At 44.7% G+C, this 19,793-nt stretch overlaps 1 protein-coding gene across 3 annotated transcripts in view; it reads left to right on the top strand.

Moving 5' to 3' along the window:
- RMI1 (RecQ mediated genome instability 1) overlaps positions 1 to 19,793 on the top strand; it is a 25,838-nt gene extending 6,045 nt beyond the window's left edge. For all 3 annotated transcript variants that reach the window (XM_088470102.1, XM_088470101.1, XM_088470103.1), the window contains exon 2: positions 17,053 to 19,793. In XM_088470102.1, coding sequence (XP_088326228.1) covers positions 17,066 to 18,625 — 1,560 coding nt within the window. In that variant the 5' untranslated portion in view covers positions 17,053 to 17,065 and the 3' untranslated portion in view covers positions 18,626 to 19,793. The remainder of the gene's footprint in view (positions 1 to 17,052) is intronic.

Raw genomic sequence — 19,793 nt, 5'->3', positions numbered from 1 at the left:
TAGAAAGGTTTTAGTGGCCATAAGGAAAGTACTGGAGGTTTTTAGGGTGCCAAATGGCTGACTTTTGCACTTTTTATTAATCGTGGAAAATGATAGCAAGCAAGTGTTTTTCAGCATATTAAAGTCTTTCCATCTGACAACTAGTATGTATTTATTGGCCAACTTATGCTATTTAAACCCATCAATGTGCATTATTATTCATTGGGATGGGGTGTACTAAAGGATTTGCACTGTGTCCTGACATTTTTATCTTAAAATAAAGATTTTTTCCTACCTTTTCACCTGCTCAGGGGGGCGTGCAAAAAAACACGTGAATTTCCTCTAAACAATAAATGCAAGTTTGTAATTGAATTGCAAGTGGAATTTGCTGTGCGAGCTCGCAGGACCCAACTCGCTCCTAAAGCTGGGTATGCACTGACAATGTATTGGACAATTTGTAATTTTGAGGCGAATCGGATTGACACATCGTCCAGTGAGTACGCACTGTTGTGCATTCCCGTGCGTCGTTCACTGCATCTTCACATCTGCCTGCAGTGCAGGCATATCTCAAGATTCGGTGGCCGGCACCATGCTTTTAGATGCAGCAGGGGAACGATATATTGGGTGGTCGTACACCAGATCATGCAGTGTGTTTGGTCTACCAGATATATCGTGTGTACCCAGCAACGGCAGATGCAATGGCACATCATCTAGTAGTGTGTACCTGGCTTTAGTGAATTGACCCCTTTTTCTTTATAGAAGGTATAGCGGTATTTGAAACTCCTATAATGCTCTAGCTTTGATGTGCAAGACATCTGGTAGCTGCAAGAATCAGAGCTCTGTCCTCCTCCCACCGACATGCTGTCTGTTCTGGTTGCTATCGCAACTGGGATGCTGAACAGTGATTGGCTGAGAGGAATACTGTAGCACTAGCCAGGACAATTGTACATTTAAATAGTGAAGAAACCTACATTTTCAACTGGGCATGACTCACAGCTTGGTTGATCGTGAAGCATTGAAATTGCCGCCAACAACTAATTAAGGGCTGTATTCAATTAGAAGCGAAAAGCCGAGATCCGCGGAAAAGTATCACCGATCTCGGCTTTACGCGTGGAGGAAACTTATCTCCACATTCATTTCCAGGTGGGTTTCGCGTACGCGCAAAGTCAATGCAATGTTATAGGAGAAAAAGATTCGCCTGTGAATAGCAGGAGAAAAGAAGTGCAATATTTATTTTGGGGTGCAAAGGTGGGGAAACCACTCAGACCCCTTGAGACAGCCCCCCCAAAGGACAACTGTGTAAAAAAATTCTGAAAAAAAAAGTTAACACCCCAAAAAAGTACTTTCATTTTGGGGGCGTAAAAGCACAAAGTGGGGGGACAACTTAAAAAACTAGCGAAATAAGGTTCTGAGGGTGCTCTAAGAAGGGGCCAAGTGTTTTTGGGATTGCAGGTGCTTGTATGACGGTGGAATTTCACTTTTATAAAAACTTCACTTTAGAGACATTAAAATATGCTAGCACCTATTTTCAAGTACCCCTACTTATTTTCATTCTTCACCACTTGTGCAAAGACGCTAATAAGAAGCTATTAAAACAACTTAAGTACCCCACATAGCTTCATTAGGGCTCTTCGGACACGTCTACATTGATCTCCAATGTTAGTGCATCTTTTTGGGGGGTTCAGACTGATTTCCCCATTTCTGACAGCACTTTCCGCTTGTTCCGACTTCGCGGCTTGCCGTTTTCGCGTGGTTTGGAATTGAATAGCGGGGGTGCGCACAATAAGTTTTTGCGTCCAAAACACGCGATGTAGGCGAAAAGTCATGCAGGTGAAACTTTATTGCCCTTAGATGGAAACTAGCATTGTTGGCTTGTCTGATATTCAACCATTTAGTAATCTAGGAGAACTTGTTGCCTTAAACCAGGGATGCGGAACCTTAGGCCCAGGGGCCGTATATGGCCCCCGGAATCATTAGGTCTGGCCCTCTGAGCTTTTTTCTGCTAGCCTCTTCTCGTTAGTAGGTAGCCTAGAATGATACCCTGCAGCCAGAATCTATGCAGCAGTGCCGCCTAGAGCGTCCTTAGGACGTTTCAGACTGTCACATCACTGCCTTTACAGCTACCAGGAGCATCCTCAGGATGCTCCAGTCATTGCTGTAATCACCTGAAATTGTGGCCCCGCCCTCGTGTGACATCACACGGAGGGGGCGTGATCTGCACCGGGTCCGCGAATAATGTTATATATATTAAAATGATCTTCGGCAGAAAAAAGGTTCCCCACCCCTGCCTTAATCATTCAGGTTTTATTATGCCTCCCATACAAATGTGTTTTATAATCACTGTTTCACAGATGTAGTCGACGCATATAAAGCACAATTTACTTATTTGCATATACACAAAAAGCATGATGGTTCTCTTTCATTATTTTAAATCCATGGAAAGCCCTGTAAACAGATTTTCAAGAAACTGTTCTACATTGAAAATTTACTTTTGCAAAATAGTGCATAAATTTTCTGATATCTGCATCAATATAAATAAGAGCATTTGGAGACTTGAGTTATGGAAAGAATTCTGGAATTCAATTTTAATTTTAGGTTATAGAAAGCCAAAAGAAGAAATTGAAATAAATAAGTAATACAAATATTGAATGGGGAAAGACAAAACAAAAAAAAATGTCAGTACGGCAACATTTATTTAATGAAAATAGTCTAGTTTGTGTCTCTTTGTATGTCATTTTGTTACAATCTTGTATATTAAACTGCTGGGTTTAAACCACCTGCTTGTAACAAAGGTATTTTACACATTTCTATAGTTGCAGATATTTGCATTAATATTGCAGAAAATTAGATTGGTTATATAATATTGTTTATTAAATATAATACACTGTTATGCATCTTTCCATGGTTTTGTCACTTGATTTTTACCTTTGTGCAGCATAATTTGTTAAGATTAGGCATTTAACTAGTTTTTTCAAAGAAAATTGTTCAGTATTTTAGTTGTATCTTGTTTAGTTTGGTTTTAGAATCCAGGTTGGTTGCAGACCGTATACACAGGCTGCCATTCATATTACAAGTCAGCTGCACACAATACCTTTCCAAAGTGTAAACATTTGCTTTGTATCATATAAACTTTGTAAGCTTTTTAATTTTTAAATTCCGATGGCATTTTGTACAACTATTTTTTTAAATTTATGCAAAAGTTTAACTTTTTGTTTTTCATTAATTGGTACAATGTATGTGCTTGAGGTCAAAAGGGCAAACAGCACTTAAACTGTGTAAGTCTAAAGATGGGTACACACTAGGTCGACAGGGCCGACCTATCTGACAATTGGTAATGTGCCGGGCATGACAGCACATATGGGTGGGCATTTAAATTGCCCGCCCAGTTGAGCTGTCATTCACCGCCAGGTCCCGCAACATGTGTACGGGTGATCGGCGGGTCGCCCGTACAAACCAGCAGATGACCGATATATCTGATATGTCGGCCATCTGCTGTGCTGCACAACAGATCGGATATGTCTGTGAACAATGTCTTTCACAGACCTATCTCTGTACACGTTATGCAATCGGAAGCCGGCGGACCTAATCCCGACAGCCGGCTTCCCGACTGCTTAATCCCGGCGAGGGTTAAATGAAAGGCGTCTAAATCTAGATGCCTGTCATTTTACCGACGCCGGGAGACCGGCACCCGGCATTCCGATCGAAGTGATGTCGGGCACCAAGCGCGGAGAGCCCCGGGGGGGAAGGTGGGGGTAGGGTTAGGTTAGGGGCTCCCGGGGGGGACTTAGGGATAGGCACCCCCCGGGAGGTTAGGGTTAGGCTAGAGGGAGGGAGGGTTAGGGTTAAGCACCCCCGGGGGGAGGTTAGGCGGTGGGGAAGGGGTGTTGGGTTTAGATACTTAGAGGGGGGATTAGGGTTAGGTACCCCTAAGGGAGGATTAGGGTTAGGGGGTAGAATTAGGTTAGACAATACTTACCTTGGAGGATCGGGATTTCCTCCTCTGCCGGGATGCCGCTGTTAGGATTCCAACCGCCGGGCATGGGTCCGGCAGTAAATCATACCGATTCCCTGTACACACCCGGCGATGCACTATAGATATATCGCCCGTTCAAACGATTAAGCATGAATATGGATGGCTGTGGATTTGTTCAAACAAAAGCCACCTATAATTATTTTCCGCAGATGTGTCTCCTCTTTGTGCTTCTATAGTTGTATCACGTTTCTAATTTCATATTTGTACAAATGAGAACTGCTCAACACTCTCCACACTGCACATGTATTTGGTGCAAGTGAGGTGTTATGTAAGACCTTTTAAGATGACCAAACATGGGTAAATATTTGAATTATTGCCAATAAAACTAAATGGACGCAAACACACTATGGGCCTATTTCACAGCTATTCCTATGGGAAATGGTTTGTATTCCCTCTAGTATAAACAATCAAAAGGCAAGGAACACTAGTGCTTCTTACTGGGTTCTGTGAATGAACCAATATAAGCAAAATGTCTTAACTGTTTTTTAACAGCAATAAAATTATTTTAAGTACAGTACATAATACAGACTTCCAAGGTCTATAAAATATACTCATTTAAGCATACACATAAACAATGTGTCTGCTAAGCCGCATCAGATACAAGTCTGTAAACAGCACCTATTTATAAGAATGTGATATGTCTGCCAAAGCATAAATTATCACAGTGGGGCACCTGAAAATTAGATGAAACAATAGCGCTACTTGTTTTTACATGTAATTCCCTTATAATAAATAGGCTTCTAATAGGATATACAGATGTGTCCATCTTTGCTGCAGTTCCGCTAAAAAGCCCCTCTCGGCATGCCAGGTCCCGTGAGAGACTGCTAGCGCCAGTTGTCTTTTCTGCATCCTTTTTTTGCCGGAAATTAGTCTAAAGCCGGGTACACACTAGACAATATCGTTCACATCGGGCAGTGTGTACCCGCTATGTCTCAAACAATGCACGCTACCGCATGTAGGTCCGACGGGCTATATCGTCAGCGGGGGACATGCTGCCGAATGCTGTCAGCACTTGCTGATGCTGGGTCCCGCCGCACGACACATCAGTTGGGTAAACATCGTTAAGTGTGAAACCAGCATAAGTCATAATGCGACTAGGACTCACCACCAGACTGTGTTGATTAATATGTGACACTTATATATCTGTATACGAAGTGCTACAATGTAACAGCCGCAGTTTTTTTCATTCCAAGTTCCGTTGTGCTTGTTATACAGACTCAGGTGCACACAGATATACAAGTGTCACATATCAATTGAATCAGTACAGTCTTCTGGTGAGTCATAGTTGCATCGCATTGCGACTTAAAAATGTTTTTGGTATAAAAAAAAGACACCTGATGCTAGCAGAGTAGCACGGGACCTTGCAGCTCACTCACCCCAGTCAAGTCATGCTGTGTGGCGTATGAAGGCTAGATGTATGAGGACACATCTGTAGTACTATTTACAAGAGTTAATTTGTGTATTGTGTTCTGGTACTGAAAATCAATATGTAAGCACAGGATAAGATATGTGATGTGCTAAAAATCCTGATGGATAAGCAGTGATCTCACAAATAATTCCAAATACACATGTAAAGTTTGTCATTATTTACTAAAATCTGTAAATATCATAAACAAAAATATGCAGGTAAAAACAATTATTATACGCTAATATATAACTTCCTTGTCTGAAAGAAATGAAGATACTCTATTTGACAATTTTATCATAATGATCCTGATGTTTGTATAATAATCATAAATAGCAGAACTATCATGAAATATATGAATACATAATGCAGACAGTTAAAATCCTCCTTCACTGAGAATGAATAGACAGTATTGAAATATGACTGACTAGAGCAATATCCATTACTGTCTTTCATTCCCAATGGAGATGGACTTTGGCTGCCCGCATATACCTTCATATACTGTATATTTCAAGCTAGTTCTACTAATTATGATTACAGACAGCTGCATAGTTGTACAATGTAGTATGTTGAATATATTTATGAATCTGACTTTTTTCTCGTTCTGAGTAAAACTTTCCCACATTACCACTACTTTATTAATATGTAGAATACAGCCCACATTTTTGCCTCTGTAATCCAGAAATATAGTACAGGTTGAGTCTCCCATATCCAAATATTCCGAAATACGGAATAATTTTGGCATGACTGAGATAATAAAACCTTTGATTTTTGATGGTTCAATGCACACAAACTTTGTTTAAGGCACAAATTATTAAAAATATTGTATAAAATTACCTTCAGGCTATGTGTATAAGGTGTATATGACACATAAATGAATTTCATTTCTGAACACAAACGTTGCTTGAGCCACAAAATTATTGAAAATATTGTATAAAATTACCTGTAGGCTGTGTGTATAAGGTATATAACACATAAATGCACTGTGTGTGTATATTGGGTTCCCATTCCCAAGATATTTCATTATGATATGCAAATATTCAAAAATACGGAATATTCCGTTATCCAAAATACCCCTGGTCCCAAGCATTTTGTATATGGGAGACTCAACCTGTAATGAATGAACAGATGTTCTATGTCACTGGTCCAGTGTTATCCCCAGAAATTTTTTCCAGCCGGGTGGCATCAAGTAGTAGCCAGGTGGGGGCCTTCACAATAATTAAATGTTTTAAACCGTGACCTTATAATGATTTGAAATAACATTTTATATATTCTCCTCTTCTTATTAGAGGCCCAGTCGTCTGATTATGAAAAAACTGCATAGTCTGTAGGATCTGGTCCTTTTTATACAGCTCCCAGATAACTGTCCCCACTTGCAGGCTCCCAAAGTGCCGGATGGTAGGCGGTTTCTTGCCGGGTGGTGCACCCGTCAAAAACAGCCTGGGGAGAACACTATGGTCCTTTGTTCTGTTATGATTCTGGAGTTAATTAGTTAATGAAATCAACTTTGGCTAAGTCTGCATCAAAAGGTCTGTAGAAAACCACTAGAGGATGGTTCAAATGGCTCTCAGGCACTGGCTATTGCCCTGTTCCATGTTCGTTCTTCAATAAGCATATCATCAAGCTAAGGGGTCAATCCAAAAATCAGTGAGTCCGTAGGCACCGCATGTATGGCATGCAGCTGCACTTACTTGCGCTACAAGGAAAACTTGCAGCTACGCAGGATATGTATAGTATCTACCCCTAAATATGAGCACTGGTCTGTGCTTTCTCTTCACAGATGGACAGAGGGGGTAAGTACAGTGGATGGCCCAGCACAGGCTCCCTGGGTCAAAATTGTGCCCGGCACACTCCACCATGAGGTCTGACCGGGACCCTAACCCTACTAAAACCTGGCCAGGATTCAACTGGACCGCCTCTCGTTGGTTTCATCCCAATCGGTGCAAGAGTGTCCGAATGCATAACCTACAGACAAACTAACAGACCAATGAATTTTATATATAAGATTTGTCGCTTCGTCTCGTCGCTATGTGGTCTAATAGCTTACTTTTTTGATACTAAATAACTAAGATTTGGCAGCTTTACCTTGAGAGCTGAGGAAGATATTTACCAACCAACAAACAAACTTCATATTAAATATATATATATATATACACACATATAGTGCCTCCGGAAAGTATTCACTATGCTTCACTTTTTCCATATTTTGTTATGTTACAGCTTTATTCCAAAATGGAATAAATAAATTTTTGTCCTCAAATTTCTACACACAATGGACCTCATTCAGAGTCGGTCGAAGCAGCCACACGGTCGTACGCCACCGATGTTCGCTATACTGCGCATGCGTAAAGTTCGCAATGCGCGTGCGCAAACTAGCCGATACGTTCAGAAATTTCTCTCTCCTTGAACACAGCCAGGTCGGTAGTTTGAGTGACAGATGGAGGCGTTTGTGGGTGGTAACAGGGGAAGGTGCTTGAAAACGGGGGAGTGGAGATCCGAACGCAGGCGTGCCTCATTATGCGAACGGCGTTTTATGGGAGTGCATAATTAACAAAGTAGCGTCATGGCACATGTGACATGGGAGGTTTTTACACTGATATGATCGTAGAGCTTAAGAGAGGGTATGGTCAACCTTAAGCTCTACGACCAGTGCCGATGGTTCCCGATGGTCTCGTTTAATCCTTATATGCCTGGAGATGACGTGCAAAGCGTACGAGAAGGGGGCATATTTTTTTGTCTTCCGACCGCTTCCTCCCCTTGGTTGGCCAACTACCGATCCGAACTTAGGGACGCAACTTGCGAGGGAATCATTTGAATATCCGGCCCCTTTTTCCGTGCGGCCGCTTCGACCGACTCTGAATGAGGTCCTATATCCCATAATGACAACATGTAAAACATTTTTTTTGAGATTTTTGCAAATTTAATAAAAAAAGAAACACTAAGAGATCACATGTACATAAGTATTCACAGCCTTTGCCATGAAGCTCAAAATTGATCTTAGGTACATCCTGTTTCCACTGATCATCCTTGAGATGTTCCTACAGCTTAATTGGAGTCCACCTGTGGTAAATTCAGTTGTTTGGAAATGATTTTTAAAGGAATACACCTGTCTATATAAGGTCTCACACTTGACAGTGCATGTCTGAGCACAAACCAAGCATGAAGTCCAGGGAATTGTCTGTAGACCTCTGAAACAGGATTGTCTCGAGGCACAAATCTGGGGAAGGGTACAGAAAAATATCTGGTGCTTTGAAGGTCCCAATGAGCACCGTGGCCTCCATTATCCATAAATGGAAGAAGTTTGGAACCACCAGGACTCTTCCTAGCATTGGCTGGCTGTCTAAACTGAGCGATCGGGGTAGAAGGGCCCTAGTCAGGGAGGTTACCAAGAACCTGATAGTCACTGTCAGAGCTACAGCATTCCCCTTTGGAGAGATGAGAACCTTCCAGAAGGACAACCATCTCTGCAGCAATCCACCAATTAGGCCTGTATGGTAGAGTGGCCAGTTGGAAGCCACTCTTAAGTAAAAAGCACATGGCAGCCCCCCTGGAGTTTGCCAAAATGCACCTGAAGGACTCTCAGACTAATGCCAGGCATTATGTTTGGAGGAAACCAGGCACCGCTTATCACCAGGCCAATACCATCCCTACAGTGAAGCATGGTGGTGGCAGCATCATGCTGTGGGGATGTTTTTCAGCACGAGGAACTGAGAGACTAGTCAGGATAGAGGGAAAGATGAATGCAGCAATGTACAGAGACATCCTGGATGAAAACCTGCTCCAGAGCGCTCTTGACCTCAGACTGGGGTGACTGTTCATCCTTCAGCAGGACAACGACCCTAAGCACACAGCTAAGATATCAAAGGAGTGGCTTCAGGACAACTGTGTGAATGTCCTTGAGTGGCCCAGCCAGAGCCCAGACTCGAATCCGATTGAACATCTCTGGAGAGATCTGAAAATGGATGTACACTGACATTTCCCATCCAACCTGATGGATCTTGAGAGGTGCTGAGCTTTTGGCATCATATACAAAAATACTTGAGGCTGTAATTGATGCCAAAGGTGCATCAACAAAGTATTGAGCAAAGGTTGTGAATAGTTATGTACATGTAATTTCTTATTTATTTATTTTTGATTAAATTTGCATAAAATGCAAAAAAACTTTTTACACATTGTCATTATGGGATATTATGTGTAGAATTTTGAGGGCAAAAATTAATTTATTCCATTTTGGAATAAGGCTGTAACATAACAAAATGTGGAAAAAGAAGCGTAGTGAATACTTTCCAGATGCACTATGTGTGTATGTGTGTATATATATATATATATATATATATATATATATATATCTCGCTCAATCTACATTTTGCTGCTGAAGGGGAAAGGGATGGCATAATTGTGGAGAGAATGTTATGGTCTTATGTGTTGTTAGTGTCATTGTTGGGGAATGGAGTGGACTAGACATATAGACTGACTGGACCTTTTTTTTCTTTAATATTCCTATTCTGGAAGGCCTGGAACTGTGGATTTTTAGATACTGTTGATTTATGCAGAAATACATCCATATCCTGGAGGGTTACAGGTCATGTGATTGTGAAATTACCCCTGATTTATGTTTCATCACCAAGGTGAATATTTGATATCAGGGGCCTATGGGAATTTCAGCATTGTAAATGCTATCTTTTATGTTGGGGAATTAAGGGTAGTTGCAGGTTTCTGTTATGGAAGTGTAAAGAGTAGATTATTATTTTCTACATCAGGGTCCATAGGGTATCCACAGGATACCTTGGGGTATAGGTGATGACGTCAGGCATCGGGCACCATACAGTTAAGTTTTCAGCCTCCCAGGATGCACTAGGGTCCCCCTCCTATACCCCGCCCCCGAGCCAAGTCATCACAGTTTCGTTTGGTGCCCGGCCGGAGCCGGATGCACCTGTTAGAGTGGGCTAAGAATAGCCCCTGAAGTTTCTTCAATGCAGCTGTGGCTGCACATCTGGAAGTACAGCATGGACAGTCAGTGCTGACGTCCATGCTGTCTTCCCTACACACCCACCGGTACCAGAACGGCGGTACCGATCCAGGGATGCTGGTAAGCATCTGGGGTCACAGCTAGCGGTGACCCCAGATATTTGGGACCATGGCCGGATCCAAGGGGGCAGCAGGTAAGCAGCGGGGTCCCGCAGTGGGACCATGCTGAAACATGGTCCAGAGTCCCCAGGCAGGGGGCTCCCTGGGGACTGGCTGCAGCGTGGAGCCAGGTACCTAACCTGCGCTTCCACTACCCCCCTGGGACCGTGGCTGAGCGGTAGCGCTGCGGCGTCCCAGGGGTTAATTGCATGCCAGGGGAGCGCGCCTTCCCTGTAGCACAGCCGGCGCCTCCCCTGCTGCACACAGCCCTCTCTGCACTGTGCTGACTGGCCCTGTGGCAGCGCTCCTCCCCCAGGCCGGCCTCCTCTATGCTCCTCGGTGGCCATCTTTACAAGCGCATGGTGGCCGCTGCTGGAAGCTTGGAAGCGGTGGCATCGCGGTCTGGGTCCCCCGGCATACCTCTCGTCCCTTTGGTTCAGGTCTGTGTATGCAACGCTGTGTCCTACCAAGCTCTGTGTCTGCGTAGTTGATTATCAGCGCTGTTAGTGCAGGAATTGATTTTCTTTGCATTGTATGTGACTTCTGCTAGCGCTGCTGCCTGTACTTTCATTTTCTACTGTCAGCCTTTTCACTGTCCCTGATCTTTTTCTGCTAAAGCCCTTGCGGTGCAGTGATTGCAGGGTGGTCTCACACTATACTACGAGTATCAGTGAGAGGGGTCACATACTTACCATCATGTCTGAGAGTAACTTTCCTCTCCAGCTTTTGGTACCTATAGTGGAGGGGGAAGGTAGCGCGGAGGGGCTATGTCGGCAGTGTTATTTATTGGCGCGCCCAATTACTGTCACGGCCCCGGTACAGGAGCTGCCCTGAGCTTGTTTCGCCAAAGCGCTTACAACCCTCGTGGGCCAGTTAGCTTCGCAGCCTGCGTTCTCACAGATGGGTTTGTCCCAGCAGTCGGTGTTGTCGTCACCCATGCAGGGTTTCCCGAGACATTTGATGGTACCACACAGTCTCCCTATTTCCCCTCCCCAAGTCTCTCAGGAGCCTGCGTGGGTTAATTCTCTGACAAGTTCTGTACAGCACTTGTCGGACATGTTACAAGGGGAGTCTGTGTTGAGGCCGCATAAGTGGTCGGTGGCGTCTCTGTCCGCTCCTTATGAGGATGACGACGTGACGTCTGATGATGGAGAGATTCTGGATCTTTCGGACCAGGAACCTCTCCGTACTAAAGAGTCGGACGCTAGGTCCAAGGTTTATATTCCTGGACTTATTCGGGCAGTCCACACAGCTTTAGTGATTGAGGATGAAAATCCTCCGGTGTCAAAATCTAAATATGCCTTTTTTAAGGATATTAAGGGTGACGCCACAGTGTTTCCTCTTTCGGGTCAGTTAGTGGACCATTTAGAGGAGGCGTGGAAACATCCGGGCAGACTGTATCAGCCTCAGAGGCGCTTGGCGGTGGCTTATCCGTTTGCGGATAATTATTTTTCTAAGTGGGAATCCCCTCCACAGGTGGATTCCCATGTGACACGCCTAGTCCGCAGTGCCACATTGCCCATGCCCTCCATGTCTTCCTTGAAGGATGCTACGGACCGTAAGGTAGAGATTTGCCTAAAGTCTGTTTATTCCCTTGCGGGGGGGGGGGGGGCAGCTAGGCTGGCTATGGCCATTTGTTGGGTAACCAGAGCTATGGAGCGCTGGGCTGATAATTTGGTGGTGTCTTTCGATTCCGACTGTTCGGCTGAACAGACCGAGTTGATAGGCAATCTCCGGGACTCGGCCACTTATATCAATGAGGCGGCCTTGGATATCAGTACCCTGGCGTCTCAGATTTCTTCGACGGCTGTCGCTGCTCGTCGCACCTTATGGTTGCGATCTTGGAAGGCGGACGCTGATTCCAAGAAGGGTTTGGAAGCTTTGCCTTTCAATGGAGAAGTCCTCTTTGGTCCGGATCTGGACAAAATCGTAGCCACGCTGGCGGCAGCCAAATCGGCATGTCTTTCGTCTGCTGCGGTTCCTTCCGGTTCAGGTACGTCGGCCTTACAGGGCCCAGGGTAGGCCTAAGACGCAGTCTTTTCCCAGACAGGCTGGCCCCAAAAAATCGTCCAAGCCCCAGAAACAGGCCTGGAGTACCAGACGTCCGGCCCCTAAGCCCGATGACAAGCCTGCGGCCTGACGGTCCGGGCCTCCCTTTGGGGGATCCCAAAGTGGGAGGCCGCCTGCTGCAGTTCGTCCAATGTTGGTCGGTTACCACGACAGACACTTGGGTTCTCGAGGTGGTTTCTCACGGGTACGCCCTCTCCTTTCGGCACAGGCCCCCGTCTCGATTCTCACCACGGATCTTCCATCAGACCGGAACAAAGCCGTGGAACTGCGGAAGGTTTTACACACTATGCTCCAGGCTGGAGTTATAGTGCCTGTTCCATTCTCCCAGAGGGGCCAGGGTTTCTATTCCAATCTGTTTTTGGTGCAGAAACCCAATGGGTCGTATCGTCCGATCCTCAACCTCAAAGCACTCAACAAGTCTTTGCGGGTGCCGAGGCTTCGGATGAAGACCCTACGGTCCATCATTCTAGCGCTGGAACCTGGGGATTACATGGTGTCGTTGGACATACAGGACGCTTACCTTCATGTCCCTATTCTTTTACTCCATCAACAGTTCCTCAGGTTTGCAAACCTCAACGACCACTTTCAGTTCCGGGCGTTACCTTTTGGGCTGGCGACAGCACCACGTATATTCACCAAGGTGATGGCGGTCATGGTGGCTTCCCTGCGGCTGCAGGGAGTCCGCATGTTACCGTACTTGGACGACCTTCTGTTGGTGGCAGGATCTCCAGAGCTCCTTCTACGCCACTTGGACCTGACCATTGCGGTACTGCAATGGCACGGCTAGTTGATAAACTGGCAGAAGTCCACCCTGATCCCGTCTCAGAGGATTCTGCACCTCGGAGCCTTATTGGACTCCGGACAGCAAAGGATCTTTGTGACGGGGGAAAAGATCTCTGCCTTGCAGTTGAGGGTGCGCAGTTGTCTGCAGAATCGCCGTGCGTCTCTGCACTCGGCGATGAGGTTACTGGGCTCCATGGTGTCGGTATTCGACATGGTGGAATATGCCCAGTTTCACTCCAGACCTCTGCAGCAATTGATCCTGTCCAAATGGAATGGACTGCCTCAGAGTCTAAAATCCCAGACGATGGTGCTCACTCCGGAGGTTCGCCTGTCCCTAGTCTGGTGGTTGCAGACGACCCATCTCAACAGGGGTCGTCCGTTCTGGGTGGCGAATTGGGTCCTGTTGACAACGGACGCCAGTCTGCGAGGCTGGGGAGCAGTCACGGGTCCACACTTGTTCCAGGGCAGGTGGACTCGGGCGGAAACAGAGCTTCCAATAAACATCTTGGAGCTCCGCGCGGTATTCAATGCTCTCCAGCAGGCACATCGGGTTCTCCAAGGTCACCCAGTGCAGGTCCAGTTGGACAACGCTACCACCGTGGCCTACATAAATCTGCAAGGAGGAACCCGAAGTCGGGCGGCTCTCGTAGAGGTTTCCCGAATCCTGGTTTGGGCGGAGCGCAATCTCCCGGCCATATCAGCAGTCTTCATCCCGGGAGTCCTAAACTGGGAGGCGGACTTTCTCAGTCGCCAGGACGTTCATCCGGGGGAATGGTCTCTGCACCAGGACGTCTTTCAACTTCTGGTGGACAGGTGGGGTCTTCCAGAGATCGACCTCATGGCGTCACGGCACAACAACAAGTTGCCAGTGTTCGAGTCTCGCACAAGAGACGAAAAGGCGTCTCTGGTGGATGCTCTGTCTGTCCGGTGGACGCTCCGGTTTGCTTATCTGTTTCCTCCGTTTTCCCTTCTTTCACGGGTTATCCGGAAATTCAAACAGGAAGGAGGGATGCTCCTGTTGATAGCTCCCGCGTGGCCCTGGAGGCACTGGTTCTCAGACCTCCAGGGACTGTCCGTGGACATTCTTCTGCGGTTGCCATTACCTCCTGTCACAGGGTCCTTGTCTTCACCCGGACCTGACTCTGCTGTCTTTGACAGCGTGGCTGTTGAGATGGCCATGTTAAGGTCCAGGGGGTTTTCCAGCTCTGTAGTGCAAACAATGCTAAGGGCTCGGAAACCATCCTCTGCAAGGATATACCATCATGTGTGGCATACGTTCTTCCAGTGGTGTCGGCCGAGAGGTTATGCTCCTCGGGAGTTCCGTCTGTCTAGAGTATTAGCTTTCCTACAGGCGGGACTGGACCATGGGCTTCGCCTTGCGTCTCTGAAGGTGCAGATGTCTGCCCTGTCCGTCTGGTTCCAACGTAGGATTGCTGCAATCCCTGATGTACGCACTTTTATGCAAGGTGTTCTCCGAATTCAGCCACCTTTTATTCCACCGGTGGCGCCTTGGGATTTAGCTGTGGTCCTGAGGGCTCTCCAGGGACCGCCGTTTGAACCACTGGGCTCAGTGGACCTCAAATGGCTGACAGCTAAAACTATTTTCCTTCTGGCCATTGCTTCAGCCAGACGTGTTTCTGACTGATGGGCTCTCTCCTGTAGACCCCCTTTTCTGATTTTTCATAGGAACAGGGCGGTGCTGCGCACTCGTCCTGGTTTCCTTCCTAAAGTTGTTTCTAGTTTTCACATCAACGAGGAAATCGTTGTGCCGGCTTTTAACTCACCTGATCTTTCAGTGGGTGAGGCCACTTTGGATGTTGTGCGGGCCTTAAGGATTTATGTTGACAGCATTTCTTCGTTTAGGAAGTCGGACGCCTTGTTTGTCCTCTATTGCTTCCGTAAAAAGGGTTGGCCTGCTTCAAAGCAGACTTTGGCAGGCTGGATTCGTATGGCCATTTCAGAAGCTCATCTTCATGAAGGCCTTCCGGTTCCTTCCTCTGTGAGGGCTCATTCCACTAGGTCTGTGGGTCCTTCGTGGGCTGCTCGACGTGGTGCCTCTGCAGTCCAGATCTGCAAGGCTGCCACATGGTCCTCGGTCCACACCTTTGTGAGGTATTACGCGTTTGACACCTTTGCCTCTCAGGATGCTTCCTTCGGGCGGCGGATTCTCCTTTCAGCACAGGACCGTCCCCACCCTTAAAGGATACTGCTTTGGGACATCCCCAAGGTATCCTGTGGATACCCTATGGACCCTGATGTAGAAAATAGGAGATATGGTAAGAACTTACCTTTGTTATCTCTATTTCTAGGAAGTCCATAGGGTTCCACAGGACTCCTGCCCTGTCGCACCTGTGCTGCAGATGGGCTTTACTCTGGTCACCGTTTTTTCCGTCTCCCTCTGGTGAGAATGTGGTTCTTGTGTGTGTCCAGATCTTTTTTCTCTCTCTTCCTTCTCCTCCGGCCTATGGCTTGGTACGTAACTGAGATGCCTTGGCTCGGGGGCGGGGTATAGGAGGGGGACCCTAGTGCATCCTGGGAGGCTGAAAACTTATCTCTATGATGCCCGATGCCTGACGTAATCACCTATACCCCAAGGCATCCTGTGGAACCCTATGGACTTCGTAGAAATAGAGATAACAAAGGTAAGTTCTTATCATATCTCATATTATTATTATTTGTATATTTGGTCCTTTAGTGCTGTACATAAATAATTACATAGGTACAAGATGAACAATTTAGCCAGATAGTTATTCAATTTCACGAAAAAACATATTTAGATAATTGCAACTTGCAATTTACATAAATACGCAGGGTATGCATAGGCTTTCCAGGATTCACTTGCTTAGTTTTGTGTGGCATTAGAGTATGATTAAGGTAGGCTTGTCAGACTGATATGAACTGTGTAGGTGAGATAGCTGAGAAAAGTTATTCCAGTGGCATTTATTAAAGATCATGATGGGGTTATATTGTTATCTGGTGTTATTGAATACGCGTCAACAGGCCCGATGAGTTTTACATAGGGGTCCCACCATAGAGTCAAGTCGGTGTCACTGTCCATGAAACCTGGAATGATACCAGCTTTAATTATGACCCATTACTCTTGTAGACAGATCACTGTACTGGCTTAATCAGCCCCTCAATGGAGTTGGGTACGGTATGCTGGCGCTCAAAAATCCGACACCAGCATCCCGACAGGGTTAGGATACCGGTCGGTAGGTATCCTAACCCTTCCCCCCGGTGACTAAACTTAACCTCCCCCCCTAGTGCCTGTGCCTAACTCCTAAAGCTAACCCTCCCCCTAACCCCGCTACTTAGTAAATGTTTGAAATGGGGTATGTTTTGATAGTTTACCGCAGTGATTCCCAACCTCAAGCCTCAAGGCACACTAACAGTCCTGGTTTTAGTGATATCCATGACTAAGCACAGATGGTTAAATCAATGTAACTAAGGTACTAATTAAGTCACCTGTGCTCAACTATGGCTAGCCTTAAAACCTGGACTGTTAGTGTGCCTTGAGGACTGTGGTTGGGAACCCTTGGTTTACCTTAAGTATTATGATCATAATCCAATATTCTGCTTTTCATCAAAAATTACCATGCATTTGAAATGTATGTCTTTTACGGGAAATTTACTTAATATTTTTTCTGCTTGTTAGGTTTTTGTCCACAATGAATACATATGCTGTTAGAGTGAAAACATGGTTGTTCTCTACATGGCACGTTAAAGTTCCTGATCCGTGGTTAGAAGCTTGCATTAACTGGATTCAAGAAGAGAACTGTGGTAATTCTCTGTCCCAGGCTGTAATCAATAAACAGGTTTTTGAACAATGGCTACTTACTGATTTAAGAGACTTGGAACATCCAGTGTTGCCAGCTGGTGTCTTAGAGTCTTTGAAATTTGAGCTAAATGGTTATTATGCTATACAGATAGATTCTTTAGTTGACGTTAGCCAACCTGCATACTCACAGCTTCAAAGGTTGAGAGGAAGAGGCAACGGAAATGACCAAGTTACTGCTACAACACAAGTATCGCAACAGCCATGGGAATCAAAGCCAACCCGTATGCTCATGCTGCAGTTAACAGACGGAACTCAAACTATACAAGGAATGGAATACCAATCTGTACCTGTACTTCATTCTGACCTTTCACCAGGGACCAAAATCTTGCTACAGGGTACTATATCTTGTCGTCTAGGTGTTCTCCTCCTCAAACCTGAAAATGTCAAAGTTCTTGGAGGTGAAGTGGAAGCTCTTGTAGAAGAGTATGCACAAGATAAAGTTCTTTCAAGACTCATTGGGATGGAAGAAAATTCTATGCCACAGAGGGCACCTGTTCAAGATCAGGTTACCGGAAGGCCACAGGATGCAATAGTTCAAGCATTAGGATTATCAGATGACGATCTGTTAGCAAGTCTTGATGAGAATGATGAGTTGACGGTAAACAACGACACAGTTCCTGAAAGTGGGTATTATAGTAGAAGTGACAATTCAAGTTCTTATTCAAGTATTTCATATCTAGACCAACCTCAAGCCCAAGTGTCAAGGAGTAGACAGGACCAATTTCCAACTTCAAATGAACCTGCTCAAGTATATATGAGAGATGATTTGGTGGAAGTATATGATTTAGATGATGACTTGTTTTTGGAGGAAGAAATTCAGAGAGAATTAGAGGAAATGTCAATGGACCAAGTTGAGATTACAAACAGAAATCAGAATTCCTCTACAGGAATATTGGCTTCTACAGCTATTACTCCCCATACTTTCTCTACCAGTTTGACCTCAAAAGATATTATTTTCTCAGATGACCTAAGTAGTCCTCCTTTCACTTATTTGTCAACTGTGTTATCTAACAAAAGTGACAGAGTAAAATGTGTGAAGCTGAAATCCTTTATTGTAACTCTCAATGGAAATCTCACCAGTAGCAGCGGCATCTGGTGTATAAAAGCCAAAATATCTGATGGAACAGGTTACCTAGATGTGGAGTTCAGCAATGATGTTCTTGAAAGGCTTATAGGGTTTTCAGTACCTGATATGAAAAGGCTTAAAAGGGATCCTAGCCAGCAGAATAAACTTATGACAGGCCTTCAAAAGTGTCAGAGGGAGCTTACTGACTTCTGTGGATTAATGAACATTTCATACAACCCTAAAACGTCTGAAGCAAGTGTACTTGCTTTGCAAGATGTTAGTGAAGAAACTAGGCTATGTTTAAGCAGACGCTTAAATATGTAAGTCATCTTTAGTTGCAAGTCACTTCTCATTTTTCCTAACTTTTTATTACCATTTTTTTTTCTTAAAATAGCTACTTGTAACATGCATAGAAAGGATGTAGTGTGATTGTCGACAATCAAAATGTTGACAATAATTATGGGGACCCCAGAAGGCAGGCGCCGCAATGTCGGCAAGTGTAAAATGCTTCTTACAGCATTTCACTCCTGCTGCAAGTGCAAATGTAAACATGATTAATTCCCACAATGTTTACAATAGTACCACTGGCGTGCGTAAAATGCTTTATGTACATTTGCTGTCATTACAGTGCCTGTCTTACTGGGTCCCTATACTGCTTGTTGAAATTTTGATCATCAACAAGCTGTATGTATCCCTGTACAAATGTATACGTATGAGCATTGAAGAGATTTTCAGTTAAATGAGCCTTGGGTGGGACTTCCTGTCTGTACCCCTAATGAATGACACTGCAGCAAGACTCAAATGTAAATGGTAGAGAGACTTTATGTACAGATGAACATTTACTCATTTGTACAGAAAAAGTAACTGGCAGTGTGAAACATACCAAGTACTTTCAAGGTGTATAGTGACTTTTTATATTCGAATGTTAATAGCTGTTTTAAGGAGCACATGTAATATTTTAGAGAAGTTGTTTACACAGTGCCTTGTGAGTGTGGATAGGCTAAAGTTAACCTAAGGTGCAGTTTTTCTGTGGTGTTGAGTAGAGAGCGTAAAACTTTCTGCAGCCGCATAGTTCACTCTCCTGATTTGACTGATTCTCTTTATAAAAATGCAAAGGCCTTTAAGGTTCTCATACACAGTTTTTTTTAAATCTTTTTATGACACATTATACACACTCATGGTTGCACTAATGAAAGATTACCAATGTAATTTTTGAATATTATATATAAAGTTATTTTCATTTGTTTAAGTTACAAAATAAACCTGATCTTTCAGATGATCACTATAGAAAAATCTTGCAGGATCTGTGTATGCTGCTTAGAATAAATTATTTCTCAGGATATGTGACATTCACAGCACACTAAAGTAAAGTACACACGATAAATATAGGTCAGATTCCTATAAATAGGCTTTTGTTTCTTTTATTCATATTTTTGTACTCCTTTTGTTTTTCTGTTTGACTTATTAAAGTACATTTTGGAGTACACGCTTA

Source organism: Taudactylus pleione, unplaced genomic scaffold (genome assembly GCF_031769625.1).
Source record: "Taudactylus pleione unplaced genomic scaffold, aTauple2 ptg000095l, whole genome shotgun sequence".
NCBI classification, from domain to species: domain Eukaryota; kingdom Metazoa; phylum Chordata; class Amphibia; order Anura; family Myobatrachidae; genus Taudactylus; species Taudactylus pleione.
Note: the sequence above shows the minus strand (reverse complement) of the source record. Positions and strands in the feature narration are given on the sequence as shown.